At 41.5% G+C, this 19,420-nt stretch overlaps 1 protein-coding gene across 4 annotated transcripts in view; it reads right to left on the bottom strand.

Annotated features, from left to right (window-relative positions):
* LOC128686671 (unconventional myosin-IXb) overlaps nucleotides 1–19,420 on the bottom strand; it is an 857,686-nt gene that overhangs the window by 329,442 nt on the left and 508,824 nt on the right. For all 4 annotated transcript variants that reach the window (XR_011391908.1, XM_070084324.1, XM_070084325.1 and 1 more), the window contains exon 17: nucleotides 5,183–5,329. Coding sequence is in view for 3 of the 4 variants with exons in the window: in XM_070084324.1 (XP_069940425.1) it covers nucleotides 5,183–5,329 (147 nt within the window). In the remaining variant the exon portion in view is untranslated. The remainder of the gene's footprint in view (nucleotides 1–5,182; nucleotides 5,330–19,420) is intronic.

The following is a 19,420-nucleotide window of genomic DNA, read 5'->3' as shown; positions in this document are numbered from 1 at the left end:
TCTGTTTCTGTCTCACAAAATAACTGTCCACAATCGTCTGTTTGTCTCACAAAATAACTCCACAGTCGTCTGTTTCTGTCTCACAAAATAACTGTCTACAGTCGTCTGTTTGTCTCACAAAATAACTGTCCACAGTCGTCTGTTTCTGTCTCACAAAATAACTGTCCACAGTCCTCTGTACATCCTGGCAAGCTCAACAAGTCCCACTCCAATCTCATACTTCTGTATTATTTCCTTCTTCACATCTATGGTGTTTCTCACTTTCTTTACCACAGGGGTACCGCTAGCAAGTTTCTTTGAGCCAATGGCAGCTTATTTCACAGCACCACAAGCACTAAACACAATTAAATAATCGTAAAATGTGTGAATGAGATCGCAGGTTAGTGTTCACTCAAGTATAAACAAAGCTAGACTGCTCATGGCGCCTGCACGGGACGCGGACAGAGCGGGCCAGCGGACAGGTCCCGTACCTGGCGGTCCGAAATTTGAAACGCGTTCGATTTTTGGTACACAGTTTGTCCGAAAAAATGGTCTTATTTTCGAAACGTTCGATATTCGGTACGTTCGATTTTCAAGGTTCCACTGTATATGATGCCAACAAGATAAGGAAAAGCACACATCAGCAAACATTTAAGATGTATTATTATAAAACATTTTAGTCTATTGATCATGTTCATTCCTAAGAGGAAACAAGATCTCAGTACAAACATTTTCTAATAAAATGTTGTATAGCTTTTGCTCATGTGTTCTTTCTCTCAGACTTTAATTCTCAAGTGTTGCTCCACAGTTCCTCAAAAATTAAGGTAAACATTTTTTTTTTTAACATGTCGGCCACTACCTACTGAGGTAGGATGACCCAAAAAAGGAAGAAAAACCCAAAAGGACTCATACATCACTCAAACATAATCACTGTCTTTGCAGAGGTGCTCAGATATGACAGTTTAGATGTCTCTCTAAACTGCCAATATCCTAAACCCCTCCTTTAAAGAGCAGGCATTGTACTTCCCATTTTCAGGACTCAAGTCCAGCTAACCGGTTTCCCTGAATCCCTTCACAAAATATTACCTTGCTTACACTCCAACATCTTGCCAGGTCCCAAAAACCATTCGTCTCCATTCACTTTTATCTAACACGCTCTCGCACACTTCCTGGAAGACCAAGCCCCTTGCCCACAAAACCTCCTATACCCCCTCTCTCCAACCTTTTTTGGGGACGACCCATACCCCGCCTTCCTTCCCCAACAGATTTATAAGCTCTCCAAGTCATTCTACTTTGTACCATTCTCTCTAATTGACCAAACCACATCAACAGCCCTCTGACTAATACTTTTAGTAACTCCACACCTCCTCCTGATTTCCACACTACAAATTCTCTGCCTAATATTTACACCACACATTGCCCTTAGACACGACATCACTACCTCCAGCCTCCTCTTTGCTGCAGCATTTACAACCCATGCTTCACACCCATATAAGAGTGTTGGTACCACTATACTCTCGTACATTCCCTTCTTTACTTCCATGGATAACATTTTTTTATGTCTCCACAGATACCTCAATGCATCACTCGATTTTTTTCCTTCATCAATTTTGTGGTCAACCTCATCCTTCATAAAGCAATCTGCTCACAAGTTAACTTCCAAATATATCTGAACACATTCACTTCTTCCATACTCCCTCCCTCCCTCCCATATGACATGCAGTTTTTTATTATCAAAATCATTTGATACCCTTATCACCTTACTCTTATCTATGTTCACTTTCAACTTTTTACTTTTACACACCCTCCCAAAGTCATCCACTAACCTTTGCAAAAAGTAATTGTGTCAACTCTCATTTTGTGCTTGATTCCCCATAATTTAATCCCACATCTCTCCCCAACACCCGAGCATTTACTACTTTTACAACCCCATCTGCTAAACAACCGTGGTGTCATTACACATCCCTGTCTAAGACCTAATTTTACTGGGAAGTAATCTCCCTCTCTCCTACACACCCTAGCATGAGCCTCACTATCCTCGTACAAACTCTTCACAGCATTTATTAACTTACTACACCTACCATCCGACTTACGACCTGCTGAACATACGACCACTCAACTTACGACCATGTTTAGTATACAAATGCTCTGGGAAATAAACAACTGTTTGTGTTGTACACAGTGTTTCTCCAAAACCTTACAGTATAAAATACAGTACTAACAGCATAAAAAGTAAAGTAAAAAATGAAATACCAAAATAAAAAAATAAAATAAAATCATTACAATAATGTGATGTTGATATTCAGTATGTTCAACATACATCCATTATGACTTACGACCGGCTAGTCAGAACCATGCTCAGTCGTAAGTCGGATGGTAGGTGTACCTGTTCCATGCACTTGCAACAACTGCTACACTGCTTCCCTATCCACTCTATCATACGCCTTTTCTAAATCCATAAATGCAATGAAAACTTCCCTACCTTTATCTAAATAATGTTCACATATATGCTTCAATGTAAGCACTTGATCTACACATCCCCTACCCATTCTAAACCCTCCTTGTTCATCTGCAATCCTGCTTTCTGTCTTACCTCTAATTCTTTCAATAATAACCCTAACATACACTTTACCTGGTATACTCAGTAAACTTATTCCAACTATAATTTTTGTGGGCTTGGACTCCCAGAGAACGTGCACAAGCATGTTAGATAGGAGTGAATGGAGACGAATGGTTTTTGGGACCTGACAAGCTGTTGGAGTGTGAGCAGGTAATACTTAGTGAAGGAATTCAGGGATACAGTTAGCCGGACTTGAGTCCTGGATATGGGAAGTACAATGCCTGCACTTTAAAGGAATGGTTTGGGATATTGGTAGTTTGGAGGGACATCTAAACTGTGAAAGTGTTGAATGACAATGAAAGTTTTTTCTTTCATTTTGGGCCACCCTACCTCGATGGGAAACGGCCGACGTGTTAAATACAAAAACAAAAAATTTTTTACCATCTCTTTTGTAATTATTTACTTATTTTTTATTATCACACTGGTCGATTCCCACCAAGGCAGGGTGGCCCGAAAAAGAAAAACTTTCACCATCATTCACTCCATCACTGTCTTGCCAGAAGGGTGCTTTACACTTCAGTTTTTAAACTGCAACATTAACACCCCTCCTTCAGAGTGCAGGCACTGTACTTCCCATCTCCAGGACTCAAGTCCGGCCTGCCGGTTTCCCTGAACCCCTTCATAAATGTTACTTTGCTCACACTCCAACAGCACATCAAGTATTAAAAACCATTTGTCTCCATTCACTCCTATCAAACACGCTCACGCATGCCTGCTGGAAGTCCAAGCCCCTCGCACACAAAACCTCCTTTACCCCCTCTCTCCAACCTTTCCTAGGCCGACCCCTACCCCGCCTTCCTTCCACTACAGACTGATACACTCTTGAAGTCATTCTGTTTCGCTCCATTCTCTCTACATGTCCGAACCACCTCAACAACCCTTCCTCAGCCCTCTGGACAACAGTTTTGGTAATCCCGCACCTCCTCCTAACTTCCAAACTACGAATTCTCTACATTATATTCACACCACACATTGCCCTCAGACATGACATCTCCACTGCCTCCAGCCTTCTCCTCGCTGCAACATTCATCACCCATGCTTCACACCCATATAAGAGCGTTGGTAAAACTATACTCTCATACATTCCCCTCTTTGCCTCCAAGGACAAAGTTCTTTGTCTCCACAGACTCCTAAGTGCACCACTCACTCTTTTCCCCTCATCAATTCTATGATTCACCTCATCTTTCATAGACCCATCCGCTGACACGTCCACTCCCAAATATCTGAATACATTCACCTCCTCCATACTCTCTCCCTCCAATCTGATATTCAATCTTTCATCACCTAATCTTTTTGTTATCCTCATAACCTTACTCTTTCCTGTATTCACCTTTAATTTTCTTCTTTTGCACACCCTACCAAATTCATCCACCAATCTCTGCAACTTCTCTTCAGAATCTCCCAAGAGCACAGTGTCATCAGCAAAGAGCAACTGTGACAACTCCCACTTTGTGTGTGATTCTTTAACTTTTAACTCCACGCCTCTTGCCAAGACCCTCGCATTTACTTCTCTTACAACCCCATCTATAAATATATTAAACAACCACGGTGACATCACACATACTTGTCTAAGGCCTACTTTTACTGGGAAAAAATCTCCCTCTTTCCTACACACTCTAACTTGAGCCTCACTATCCTCGTAAAAACTCTTCACTGCTTTCAGTAACCTACCTCCTACACCATACACTTGCAACATCTGCCACATTGCCCCCCTATGCACCCTGTCATATGCCTTTTCCAAATCCATAAATGCCACAAAGACCTCTTTAGCCTTATCTAAATACTATTCACTTATATGTTTCACTGTAAACACCTGGTCCACACACCCCCTACCTTTCCTAAAGCCTCCTTGTTCATCTGCTATCCTATTCTCGGTCTTACTCTTAATTCTTTCAATAATAACTCTACCATACAGTTTACCAGAACATATTAGAACATAAAAATAATGTAAATTAGAAAAAAAAATATGTATATCGGTACGTATATCAGCAAAATTTTTGCAAATAGCAGGACTCCATTGTTGTCAGGTGAGCATCCAGAGCCAACTTTGTGGCCTTATATTTTGGTAAGTACTGACCCTAATGTTTTTTTTTTTTTTTTGGCCTTGTTACACAGAAAATTGCCCTCTTTTTTTATTTTTTTTTTTCAAAATATTCAGAGCATTAGCAGTGACAACGCAGATAAACATTTGGACAGTTAAGAGGTTAAGTCTTGGAGGTGAGAAGTACAGTGCCTGCACTCTGAAAGAGGAGCGAGGATATTGTAGTTCGGAGGGTCATCTGAACTGTAATGTTGGCTCCCTTCCAGCCAGAGAGTGACTGAATGAATGACAGTGAAATTGTTTTCTTTATTGGGTCACCCCACCTCAGTGGAGTGTTTCGAAAAAATCTATCAGCTTTCAGCCATAAGTTGAATACTACTCCAAATAAACCTTTAATGTTTCAGCAACATATACATTTATTTTATCCTCTATTAATCACTTCACATTTAAAGAACACAACACAATCTAAATATTATGCTCACCTGCAAACAAACAGCCAAACTCTTTCTTCTGAAAAACTTTATGACACTTGTGTTACATACCTGGAACGTTATTAAAGCCCTCCGCAAATTCTGATACCACTTTCGTACACGGTGTCCACGCCACACTTTCTGGATAAAAGTTGCAGCATTGTGTCTTATTCGCATCTTGGCAAGCATCTGTTGTGCAATCCAACACCGTACTTGACACTGTAAATATAACAATATTAGAAATATATTATCCTGCCTATAGCTATCAATATAATAAATTTTAGTAACTGTAAACTTGGTACCTATAAAATTTGGTAACTATAGAGTACACTACCATAAATATTATTATTATTATTATTATCACACCGGCCGATTCCCACCAGGGCAGGGTGGCCCGAAAAAGAAAAACTTTCACCATCATTCAGTCCATCACTGTCTTGCCAGAAGGGTGCTTTACACTACAGTTTTTAAACTGCAACATTAACACCCCTCCTTCAGGGTGCAGGCACTGTACTTCCCATCTCCAGGACTCAAGTCTGGCCTGCCAGTTTCCCTGAACCCCTTCATAAATGTTACTTTGCTCACACTCCAACAGCATGTCAAGTATTAAAAACCATTTGTCTCCATTCACTCCTATCAAACACGCTCACACATGCATGCTGGAAGTCCAAGCCCCTCGCACACAAAACCTCGTTTACCCCCTCCCTCCAACCTTTCCTAGGCCGACCCCTACCCCGCCTTCCTTCCACTACAGACTGATACACTCTTGAAGTCACTCTGTTTCGCTCCATTCTCTCTACATGTCCGAACCACCTCAACAACCCTTCCTCAGCCCTCTGGACAACAGTTTTGGCAATCTCGCACCTCCTCCTAACTTCCAAACTATGAATTCTCTGCATTATATTCACACCACACATTGCCCTCAGACATGACATCTCCACTGCCTCCAGCCTTCTCCTCGCTGCAACATTCATCACCCATGCTTCACACTCATATAAGAGCGTTGGTAAAACTATACTCTCATACATTCCCCTCTCTGCCTCCAAGGACAAAGTTCTTTGTCTCCACAGACTCCTAAGTGCACCACTCACCCTTTTCCCCTCATCAATTCTATGATTCACCTCATCTTTCATAGACCCATCCGCTGACACGTCCACTCCCAAATATCTGAATACATTCACCTCCTCCATACTCTCTCCCTCCAATCTGATATCCAGTCTTTCGTCACCTAATCTTTCTGTTATCCTCATTACCTTACTCTTTCCTGTATTCACTTTTAATTTTCTTCTTTTGCACACCCTACCAAATTCATCCACCAATCTCTGCAACTTCTCTTCAGAATCTCCCAAGAGCACAGTGTCATCAGCAAAGAGCAACTGTGACAACTCCCACTTGATGTGTGATTCTTTATCTTTTAACTCCATGCCTCTTGCCAAGACCCTCGCATTTACTTCTCTTACAACCCCATCTATAAATATACAGTGGACCCCCGCATAACGATTTTAATCCGTGCAAGAGGGGTAATTGTTATGCGAAATAATCGGTATGTGAATGAATTTTCCCCATAAGAAATAATGGAAATAAAATTAATCCGTGCAAGACACCCAAAAGTATGAAAAAAAAAATTTTTTACCACATGAAATATACATTTTCCCACACACAAAGAGAAGGATACATGCACAATAGTAGAGTAGTACATGCACAGTATATATTGTGCATGTACTAGTCTACTAAATGAAGAATAAATGACACTTACCTTTATTGAAGATGCAGCAATGACTGATGAGACACTGTGTCCTGGGAGTGCCTTTTCCTCCTGAGTACTGTAGGTCCTGTTTGGCATTTTCTTCCAGAACAGGCCTTATCACACTGTGTATGCCACTATGATTCTTAACCCTTTGAGGGTCGACAGGCCCTCTCCGAAACTCGTTCTCAGGGTCGGCCAAATTTAAAAAAAAAAAAATTATTTTTTCTTATGAAAAGATAGAGAATCTTTTCCCGATCATAAAGACACCAAAAGTTTGAAATTTGATAGAAAACTTACGGAATTATGCTCTCGCAAAGTTAGCGGTCTCGGCGATGTTTACGCATCGGCGATTTTGCCCACTTTGAGCCCCATTTTCGGCCAATTTCACTGTACTAGTCGACAAAAAACATTTCGCTAGAACTCCATTTTTTCTATCGAATGGGTGCAAGAAACCACTCATTTATGAAATTCAACTATCCAGTACAGTGGTCAGAATTTAGCAATTTTGCCAATTTCACACAAATTTCAAAAGATGCCAATTTCCGAATAGGGTCCAGAATAAACAAGAAAGACATTCCTGGCACTAAAATGACACTTCCTCTAGTCATTATTCACGTCTCAAGGCCCCTCTTATATTCTTTTGCTTTCCACTTTGAATTTTTATTTTCACAAAAAATATAAGATTTACTGTTATGCAGACTACTGCATTAGTGTAAAAAATGGTATAAATATTATTGGTGCACTTGTGAAAGAATATTAGACTCACCAGTTGACGTGTATTGCACGCTTGGCACGATTTGTTTACTTTTGAAGTTTGGTAAAAATCGAACATTTCTGCTACTTTGAGCTCAATTTCAAGGCACCTTTCTTTGTAAAACCAGTCAAAATCATCTCTCTTTCTGTAATATGTCTTCCATTCTATAAAATGAGACCAAGAAAACTAGAATACAACAATAAATACCTTACGAAAATACACTGCAAAGTCGCTGATTTATTAAAAAAAAATGGTCAAAGTTTTTTTTTTCTCATTATGCACTGTGTGCTGCATAATTTTTTTTAGACTGTGCACACTGACCACATAGACCCATTCTTTCATATGAAGGCCAACCAGCTTTCTCCCACTAGATTTGAGGCCGCTAGAATTTATGAGTATGTACTAGTACGTCAAAAACCCCTACGCGTAAGACGTACTAGTACGACGAAAACCCTCAAAGGGTTAAATCTCTCAAACCAACCTTTGCTGGCTTTAAATTCACCAATATGAGCACTAGTTCCAGGCATTTTTCCCTGTTCACCTGGGTGTTAGTCGACTTGTGTGGGTTGCATCCTGGGAGACAAGATTAAGGACCCCAATGGAAATAAGTTAGACAGTCTTCGATGACACTGACTTTTTTGGGTTATCCTGGGTGGCAAATCCTCTGGGGTTAATTGTTTCTTGGTATTCTCAATAAGCCACACCAACAACGGTGCTACAGCAGCAGCAGCAACTGATGGTGGTACAGCAGCAACAGACGATGCTACAGCAGCAGCAGACGATGTTACAACAGCAGCAGACGATGCTACAGCAGCAGCAGCAGCTGACGGTGGTACAGCAGCAACAGACGATGCTACAGCAGCAACAGACGATGTTACAGCAGCAGCAGACGATGCTACAGCAGCAGCAGCAGCTGACGGTGGTACAGCAGCAACAGACGATGCTACAGCAGCAACAGACGATGTTACAGCAGCAGCAGACGATGCTACAGCAGCAGCAGCAGCTGACGGTGGTACAGCAGCAACAGACGATGCTACAGCAGCAACAGACGATGTTACAGCAGCAGCAGACGATGCTACAGCAGCAGCAGCAGCTGACGGTGGTACAGCAGCAACAGACGATGCTACAGCAGCAACAGACGATGTTACAGCAGCAGCAGACGATGCTACAGCAGCAGCAGCAGCTGACGGTGGTACAGCAGCAACAGACGATGCTACAGCAGCAACAGACGATGTTACAGCAGCAGCAGACGATGCTACAGCAGCAGCAGCAGCTGACAGTGCAGCAGCAACAGACGATGCTACAGCAGCAACAGACGATGTTACAGCAGCAGCAGACGATGCTACAGCAGCAGCAGCAGCTGACAGTGCAGCAGCAGCAGCAGCTGACAGTGCAGCAGCAGCTGTACCACCAATAGTAGCGATGGTTGATTGGGGTTTATTATACAACCTGGCCAGCTCGGAGACACGCACTCCACTTTCATACTTATCAATGATCTTTTTCTTCATCTCTATTGTAATTCTCACCCTTATTGCTGTAGGGTTGGCACTAGAAGCTTTCTTGGGGCCCATGGTCACTTATTTTCCAGAAAAAGCACCGAAAACACTGTAATAATACGAAATATTCCGATTGTATGCTTGGATGTTACCGCGGAGGCTGGCTGGTAAACAATGCCACCGGCGGAACATGTGAGCGTGGCTCAGGCCGCACATTGGACGCGTCTCGGACGAAAATCGGTGAGCGGGTTTTTAAGCGGTATGAGAGGCAAAATTTTGGCGATTAAAGCAAGCGGTATGCGGATTAATCGCTATGTGATGCCATCGGTATGCGGGGGTCCACTGTATTAAACAACCACGGTGACATCACACATCCTTGTCTAAGGCTAACTTTTACTGGGAAATAATTTCCCTCTTTCCTACATACTCTAACTTGAGCCTCACTATCCTCGTAAAAACTCTTCACTGCTTTCAGTAACCTACCTCCTACACCATACACCTGCAACATCTGCCACATTGCCCCCCTATCCACCCTGTCATACGCCTTTTCCAAATCCATAAATGCCACAAAGATCTCTTTAGCCTTATCTAAATACTGTTCACTTATATGTTTCACTGTAACTACCTGGTCCACACACCCCCTACCTTTCCTAAAGCCTCCTTGTTCATCTGCTATCCTATTCTCCGTCTTACTCTTAATTCTTTCAATAATAACTCTACCATACACTTTACCAGGTATACTCAACAGACTTATCCCCCTATAATTTTTGCACTCTCTTTTGTCCCCTTTGCCTTTATACAAAGGAACTATGCATGCTCTCTGCCAATCCCTAGGTACCTTACCCTCTTCCGTACATTTATTAAATAATTGTACCAACCACTCCAAAACTATATCCCCACCTGCTTTTAACATTTCTATCTTTATCCCACCAATCCCGGCTGCCTTACCCACTTTCATTTTACCTACTGCCTCACGAACTTCCCCCACACTCACAACTGGTTCTTCCTCACTCCTACAAGATGTTATTCCTCCTTGCCCTATATACGAAATCACAGCTTCCCTATCTTCATCAACATTTAACAATTCCTCAAAATATTCCCTCCATCTTCCCAATACCTCTAACTCTCCATAAATACTGTATATAAAATTAAAAACATAACTACAAAAAAAAAAAATAAATAAACTACAGGTATTATCTATATTCAACAAACTTGAATGAGTTGCTTCAAGGGGTCTTCTACTCTCATAGTTCAGTTGGTTCTCAGGATTCCTTGATGACCATCTGATCAGACAAACTATTACAACTCTCAGCCCATGAATCCACACTGACATTAAAACCTGCAAGAACTTGTCAAGATTCCTCTTGGCAAGTTCCAGCAAAATTACTCTTATATACTTTTATAACAGAAAGTTGAAGTATTTAACTCTGATGCAGTTAACTATACTAAAAGCCTATTTACTTTCATACAGTTTATCTAACAACTCCTAAGGGCTTGTGTGAGCGTGTTAGATCAGACTGAGTGTAAATTAAGTGTAGTAAGTGATTTATATGGGTTGACATGCTGTTAGAAAGTGAGCAAGATAATATTTATGAAGGGATTCAGGGAATCTGGACTTGATTCCTGGATGTGAGTAGTACAGTGCTGGCACTGTAAAGAAAGGACAAAATGTTGCAGCTCAAAGGGACACTTGAAGTGTGATGTCTGCTCAGTTCTGGCAAGATAGCTATTGAATGAACGATGATAAATGTGTTATCATTTCTGGGTCACTCCACCTTGGCGTAATTCAGCAGGTTTAAAAAAAAAAAAAAAAAAAAAAAAAACTTCATAAACCCGTACATAATTTGAAGAGAAAATTCTCCGACTTTATTCATGGTTGGTCAATTATCAGAACTGGAGTAGGCTTTCCAAGTACGTATAATCCACTGCATTTCTAAAACTCGGTTATTACATGTTTTCAGAACTTTAAGCATATTTTTCAACAAAGCTGATATAACTGGAGAGGAGTTTCAGAGTCACAATATGGAGGAAGGGCATAAAAGAGGTTTTGTAAGCAAGGTGCATGGACATGCAGCAGGCCTATGTGAGCATGTAAGATAAGAGTGAATGTAGATGAATGGTTTTTGGGACCTGACAAGCCATTGGAGTGTGAGCAGGATGATATTTTGTGAAGGGATTCAGGGAAACTGGTAAGCTGGACTTGAGTCCAGGAGGTGGGAAGTACAATGCCTGCACTTTAACTCTTTCAGAGTCCGCGTCGCAGTTCTACAGCTCTGAAGCTGGTGTCAGTGCCGTAGTTCTACGCCATGAGCTTAACTCACTTAGATAAGCTATGAGTGGTAAATCTGGGCCAAGATATAAATTTATTTATTTATTTATTTTATGTCTTTGCAAACTGTACATTGAGATTTTGTATTTACAATAGTGGGTTGCAATGCAAAGAGAGCCTCTATTATGCCTAGGCATTATGGGCCAACTTAACATTATTGGCTTACAGTCTACTTAATACTAAGGATTATATCATAGTTGTGCAGTAGGATAGTAATTATTTCATAGTTGTACAGAAGGATATTATGAATCAAAATTTGTACAAGACAAAATATTTTTTTTTTTTCAACAAGTTGGCCGTCTCCCACCGAGGCAGGGTGACCCAAAAAAGAAAGAAAATCCCCAAAAAGAAAATGCTTTCATCATCATTCAACACTTTCACCACACTCACACATTATCACTGTTTTTGCAGAGGTGCTCAGAATACAACAGTTTAGAAGCATATACATATAAAGATACACAACATATCCCTCCAAACTGCCAATATCCCAAACCCCTCCTTTAAAGTGCAGGCATTGTACTTCCCATTTCCAGGACTCAAGTCCGACTATATGAAAATAACCGGTTTCCCTGAATCCCTTCACTAAATATTACCCTGCTCACACTCCAACAGATCGTCAGGTCCCAAGTATCATTCGTCTCCATTCACTCCTACCTAACACGCTGATGCACGCTTGCTGGAAGTCCAAGCCCCTCGCCGCAAAACCTCCTTTACCCCCTCTCTCCAACCCTTTCGAGGACGACCCCTACCCCTCTTTCCTTCCCCTATAGATTTATATGCTTTCCATGTCATTCTACTTTGATCCATTCTCTCTAAATGACCAAACCACCTCAACAACCCCTCTTCTGCCCTCTGACTAATGCTTTTATTAACTCCACACCTTCTCCTAATTTCCACACTCCGAATTTTCTGCATAATATTTACACCACACATTGCCCTTAGACAGGACATCTCCACTGCCTCCAACCGTCTCCTCGCTCCTGCATTTACCACCCAAGCTTCACATCCATATAAGAGCGTTGGTACCACTATACTTTCATACATTCCCTTCTTTGCCTCCATAGATAGCGTTTTTTGACTCCACATATACCTCAATGCACCACTCACCTTTTTTCCCTCATCAATTCTATGATTAACCTCATCCTTCATAAATCCATCCACCGACACGTCAACTCCCAAGTATCTGAAAACATTCACTTCTTCCATACTCCTCCTTCCCAATTTGATATCCAATTTTTCTTTATCTAAATCATTTGATACCCTCATCACCTTACTCTTTTCTATGTTCACTTTCAACTTTCTACCTTTACACACATTCCCAAACTCATTCACTAACCTTTGCAATTTTTCTTTAAAATCTCCCATAAGCACAGTATCATCAGCAAAAAGCAACTGTGTCAATTCCATTTTGAATTTGATTCCTCATAATTTAATCCCACCCCTCTCCCGAACACCCTAGCATTTACTTCTTTTACAACCCCATCTATAAATGTATTAAACAACCATGGTGACATTACACATCCCTGTCTAAGACCTACTTTTACCGGGAAGTATTCTCCCTCTCTTCTACACACCCTAACCTGAGCCTCACTATCCTCATAAAAACTCTTAACAGTATTTAGTAACTTACCACCTATTCCATATACTTGCAACATCTGCCACATTCCTCCTCTATCCACTCTATCATATGCCTTTTCTAAATCCATAAATGCAATAAAAATTTCCCTACCTTTATCTAAATACTGTTCACATATATGCTTCAATGTAAACACTTAATCTACATATCCCCTACCCACTCTGAAACCTCCCTGTTCATCCGCAATCCTACATTCTGTCTCACCTCTAATTCTTTCAATCATAACCCTACCGTATACTTTTCCTGGTATACTCAGTAAACTTATTCCTCTATAACTTTTACAATCTCTTTTGTCCCCTTTCCCTTTATATAAAGGGATTTTACATGCTCTCTGCCAATCCCTAGGTACCTTCCCCTCTTTCATACATTTATTAAACAAAAGTACCAACCACTCCAACACTATATCCCCCCCTGCTTTTAACATTTCTGTCATGATCCCATCAATTCCAGCTGCTTTACCCCCTTTCATTCTACGTAATGCCTCACGTACCTCCACCACACTTACATTCTGCTCTTCTTCACTCCTAAAAGATGGTATACCTCCCTGGCAAAATATATATTCATATATTCGAAAATGCCTTTTGTGAAAACAATGATTCAATTATATTCCTGTCAACAATGGATAAAAGGTTCAAAGTGATTGTTCAAGCTATGATGTGGGAGTACATAGGTGAGTATATGTGACCTGAGTATTTAGCGTTGAGTCTAGGGTGATTAAGTGGCTTTTGAGAAGAGTCTTAAATTGATTTTTAGACTGGGTTACTTTAATATCTTCTGATAATGAATTCCATATTTTGGAGCCCTTTGTGTTCGTAAGAGTTTTTACACAGTGTGATATGGACACGAGGTATATCAAAAAGAGATCTGTGTCTTGTGTTGTGGTCATGTGTCCTGTTTAGGTTGGTGAGGAGAAGTTTGAGAGGAGGGTTTATATTTGCGTGTATTGTTCTGTGTATGTAGTAGGCACATGAATAAGTATGGATGTATTTAATGGTGAGCAGATTCAGACTTTTGAAAATTGGTGGAGTATGAAGACCCGGGCCGGAAGTACCAGCAAATCATTAATGAATGGTGGAGTATGCTGGCAGGAGTGGGAATTTGCTATCATACTTACTGCTGCCTTTTGCTGGGTTATTAGGGGTTTTAGGTGATTGGATGTTGTTGATCCCCATGCACAAATGCCATATGTAAGATAAGGGTATATGAGTGAATGGTACAGTGCCAGGAGAGCTGATTGTGGAACGTAGTACCTTATCTTTGATAGTATGCCTACAGTCTTGGGGATTTTCATGGTGATTTGTGTGTGTGTGTGTCTGGAACTTAAGGATACTGTCAAGGTGAATACCTAGGAATTTTCCCTCTGTGAGTCTTGTAACTGATGATCCATTTAGTGTTATGTTAACTGGATCATTTGCAGCTTTGTTTCCAAACTGAATGAAATAGGTTTTATCAGTGTTCAGGGTAAGTTTGTTAGTCATCATCTAGGCAGATACTTTCTGTAATTCGGCATTGACTGTGTTTGCTAGTATGGCTGTGTTTGGGTGGGAAAAGACATATGTAGTGTCATCTGCAAATAATATGGGTTTGAGTAGCTGTGATGCATTTGGTAGATCATTGATGTAGATGAGAAAGAGGAGTGGTCCAAGGACACTTCCTTGTGGGACTCCTACTGTGATTGGTTGGGTGGAAGAGTTTGCATCATTTGCATATACATATTGAGTTCTGTTACTAGGGTATGATTTTAGGTAGTTGAGGGAATGGCCTCTGATACCATAGTGCATTAATTTGGAGTACAGCAGTTCATGGTAAACTGTATCGAAAGCTTTACGTAAATCAATGAAAATGCCCAGTGGGACTTCTTTCTTTTCAAGTGCGGTATATATTAGTTCTAGCATGTGTATGATGGCATCATTTGTGCTTTTATTATTCCTGAATCCAAACTGACAAGGGTTTAATATGTTAGAGAGCAGTGGTAAGTTAGATATTGGTCTATAGTTATTCAAGTCAGCTTGGACACCTCCTTTGTGGATCGGAGTGACCCTCGCTATTTTGAAGATTGTTGGGAAGGTAGATGATTCAATGGATTTGTTAAAGAGCATTGCAATAATTTGTGACAATACTTGAGAAGCTTTTTTGTATATAAAAGCAGGCAAGTTGTTTATGTCTCCTGCCTTGTTTTTAAGGGTGTTTATGATGAGCATAACTTCTATGGGGTTGGTTGGAGCTAGGAATAGAGTATTTGGGTAGGTACCTACGAGGTAGTCTGATGGACGGGTGTTTGTGCTTGGTATTTTGTTTGCTAGATTTTTTCCTATGGTGGAGAAGAAACAATTGACTGAGCTCAAAGTAGCAAAAACGTTAAATTTTTTCTGATGTTCAATAGCAAACAAATGTCGTCATGAGTCTAACATGCATCAGCTGTTGGGTCTAATATACATTCATAAACGTGCTGATATTATTTATACAATTATTGCAACATTGCATAGCAGTAAATCTTCTATTTTTTGGTGTAAATAAAGATTCATCATGAAAATCAAAAATCAAAATGGAATTCATTTGTAAAGCCTGAAAATGTAACTAATGAACAGAGAAAATGTTAGTTTAGTGCCATGAATGCCTGCATTGTTTATTCTGGACCCTATTTTGAACCTGGAATATTTTGAACATTGTGTCAAATTGGCAAATTACCAATTTCTGGTCACAAAATTGGGTAGTTAGAACAGTTGACTGGGTGATTTATTATGCTGAATCAATAAAGTAGAATTAATACTAGCAAAATAGTTAAGAATTTGGTTGACAGGAATAATGTAATTGACCTAAAATGGGAGTCAAAGTCGGCAAAATCGCCGATGCGTAAATATCACCGATTCTTCAAAATTCGCGAGAGCGTAATTTCTATAATTTTCCATAAAATTTTGTACTTTTTGCTTTATTACCTTCAGAAAAAAGTTCTCTACCATTTCATAAGAGAAAATAACAAAAAAACATTTTTTTTTTAAATTCTTGGACCCTGGCTGCCACTCTGAGATTTGGTCTCTGGACCCTGAAAGGGTTTAGTAAAGGAGGCATTTGGGATATTGGGTCTTTGGAGGGTTGTGTCTGATTGCCTCTGTGATTATGTATGAATGATGGCCAAAGTGTTTCTTTTTTGAGTCCTGCCTCGGTAGGAGATGGCAAACGTGTTAAAAAAAAAAAAAAGAGAGATCAGAGCCCCAGCTTTTGATATTAATCTCAGTGGTATCTGTTTCTAGTAACCAGTTGCCAGTAATCAGTTACCAGTAGTATGACTCACTACCAACCGTCTGTGTGAATCACTTGTTATTCATGTTGCTGCTGACTATAGGATGTTTTTGAATGCCGCTCACCCCTAGGCTTCACTGGTGAGTCAGTCTTAAGATAGAGAGCAGAGGTAGGGCGGGCCTGGTGCTTCCCATATATTCCGTTATAATTATACTCCATTACTGTCTATGTGACTTTCCTTTACCCAATCCACGTAACTGAACCCCCCACATGACAATTGGTGACAGCGGTGTGGGCATGGATTTACGGGTATTTCCGACGTTAGAAGATTGTTTGTGGGGTGCCAGCAGGTCAGAGGTTACAGTCTCTGCCACCTCCAGCTAGCCGCTTACCCTCACTCACCTCCACCCTGTGTGCTCCAGCCTGCAAGCCAGTTGCAGCCGCTTTTCAAGCTTCCTGGCTTAGTTCATGCTAACTGCTTCAATCTCCAAGGGGTTGACCCGGATTCTGCAATTAAGCCAGCCAGTAAGCCAGTCTGTGGGAGTGCCAGTCAGCCTGCCTCAGCCTATCATCCAGCCTGTCTCCTGTCAGCCACCTGCTCCTCCATGCTGTGTGCATTGTTATACGTCTTCCAGTCAGCCATTCTCATGGGTTAAGCCAGTCAGCCAACCCAGCTTCCTAACCCAGCTGAGAGAGAGAAGTAAGCCACACAAGTTCCTCTAAGTATTGTCTCCTATATCACTTTGTGCTCCCAGTTGGATGCGAAGAGCGGTCTTCACCATCCCTGTGGCATTTGTGGCTTAATTTAAGCCACGTGGGTGTTTCTTGTGAGTAGTGAGTGGCAGTGCATGCCGTGGGCCGGGTTGCCACACCCACCCACCACCCACTCCCCACCTCATCTACCTGTGGCTTTCTTCACCCTTGTACCAGGTCCTAGCACGGTTTTGGCTCACATAATTGGTCAAGAGATTGTAGCTGTGCGCCAACGATAAAGCCAGTTATGTGAGTTCACCTAGAAAGTGCATTTCTTCACAACAACAGTGTGAGTGTAGAAGGAATCATCACCCGCCCACAGGACCACGTCTTCCCCTCATCACCTGTCACCGCCATCTACCACTTCCAGACTTCAGTGATAATTTTCTGTGTAGATAAACGTTTGCCTTATGAGTTGCTATATTCTAATCTGAAACCAAGTTACAACCCTGATGATTTCATAGCAACTCGTACCAGCCTAACTGAGTGTTCTTACCCAATCCACGTTTCAACCCCCACACATTATATTAATATGCTCCTGGAAATTGCTTATAACTAGACTATTTGAAATTCATAACCTATTTTCCCACAGACACTCATATTATAACCAACAACGCATTCCAGAACCTAAAAAATCCTTGTCTAATTTCGGTTCATTCTTTTTGAAAAATATTTACAGCAGACGTTATATTACACAGATTTATTTTTCCAAGTTTGACTATTACACTATTGAAAAATTGCTGCATAATTTTATATAACACTTCATAAAATTAACTTGACACAGTTAGCTTGTTCAGTTTGTGGGTGGGGAGAAAATTTGGAATATCAGCAATGAGCTACAGGGGTATTTCCCAAGATTCTGGAATAAATTTAACATTGCAGATGCATCAGCTATGCAAGAAATGCATGGAATGCAGTGCTCCAATCAACATTAACCCTTTAACTGTCCAAACATAGATCTACATTCTTACTGCTAGTGTTCCAAACATAGATCAACGTTTTATTTTTAATGCCTCCAAATGTGGCATGATTAGCCTGAGATGCCTGGTCAGCATAGAATAGGTCTTAACACTCGGTGTGCACAGTATTAAAAAAATCTGGGACCATGCATGCATACATTCGATACATTTTGTATTATTCCATTGTTTATAGTGCTTGTAACTGCTAAATAAGCCACCATGGGCCCAAAGAAAGCTCCTAGTGCCAACCCTGTGGTAAAAAGGGTGAGAAATATGTACTATCGTACCACGGTCAGCAGCTGCTGCTGCACCACCGTCAGCTGTTGCTGCACCACAGTCGGCTGTTGCTGCACCACCGTCAGCTGTTGCTGCACCACCATCAGCTGTTGCTGCACCAGTCAGCTGTTGCTGAACCACGGTCAGCTGCTGTTGCAACACGGTCAGCTGCTGCTGCACCACGGTCAGCTGCTGCTGCATCACAGTCAGCTGCTGCTACACCACCGTCAGCTGTTGCTGCACCCAGGTCAGCTGTTGCTGCACCAGTCAGCTGTTGCTGAACCACAGTCAGCTGCTGTTGCACCACAGTCAGCTGCTGCTGCACCACGGTCAGCTGCTGCTGCTGCTGCTGCACCACAGTCAGCTGCTGCTACACCACCATCAGCTGTTGCTACACAAGTCAGCTGTTGCTGAACCACGGTGAGCTGCTGCTGCACCACAGTCAGCTGCTGCTGCACCACCATCAGCTGTTTCTGACCAACATTACTCATCCCGAACCTGTCCATCCAGCCCTGCCATCATTGTTTACAAGCCAGGGTGGCCGGTTGCATGCATACAATCGATACATTTTGTATTATTCCATCGTTTATAGTGCTTGTAACTGCTAAATAAACCACCATGGGTCCAAAGAAAGCTTCTAGTGCCAACCCTGTGGTAAAAAGGTTGAGAAATATGTACTATCGTACCACGGTCAGCTGCTGCTGCACCACCGTCAGCTGTTGCTGCACCACAGTCGGCTGTTGCTGCACCACGGTCAGCTGTTGCTGCACCATGGTCAGCTGTTGCTGAACCATGGTGAGCTGCTGTTGCACCACGGTCAGCTGCTGCTACACCACCATCATCTGTTGCTGCACCACAGTCAGCTGCTGCTGCACCACAGTCAGCTGCTGCTGCACCAAAGTCAGCTGTTGCTGCACCATGGTCAGCTGGTCCTAGTGGCATTAAAAAAGAAGTGAAGTAACCCCGGAAAAGGACGTGCTACCTAAAGTCCTAATGGAAGGGGGTTCCCCTTCTAAACATTAACAACTTCCATACCCTCCCCTCCTCCCATCCCATCAATCATCACCAGATCTTCAATAAAGGTAAGTGTTAGTTTGTGTGTATTAAAATTAATATTTCA

The sequence above is a fragment of the Cherax quadricarinatus genome, chromosome 12 (assembly GCF_038502225.1).
Source record: "Cherax quadricarinatus isolate ZL_2023a chromosome 12, ASM3850222v1, whole genome shotgun sequence".
Classification (NCBI taxonomy): domain Eukaryota; kingdom Metazoa; phylum Arthropoda; class Malacostraca; order Decapoda; family Parastacidae; genus Cherax; species Cherax quadricarinatus.
This window is presented reverse-complemented; position numbering and strand designations above follow the sequence as displayed.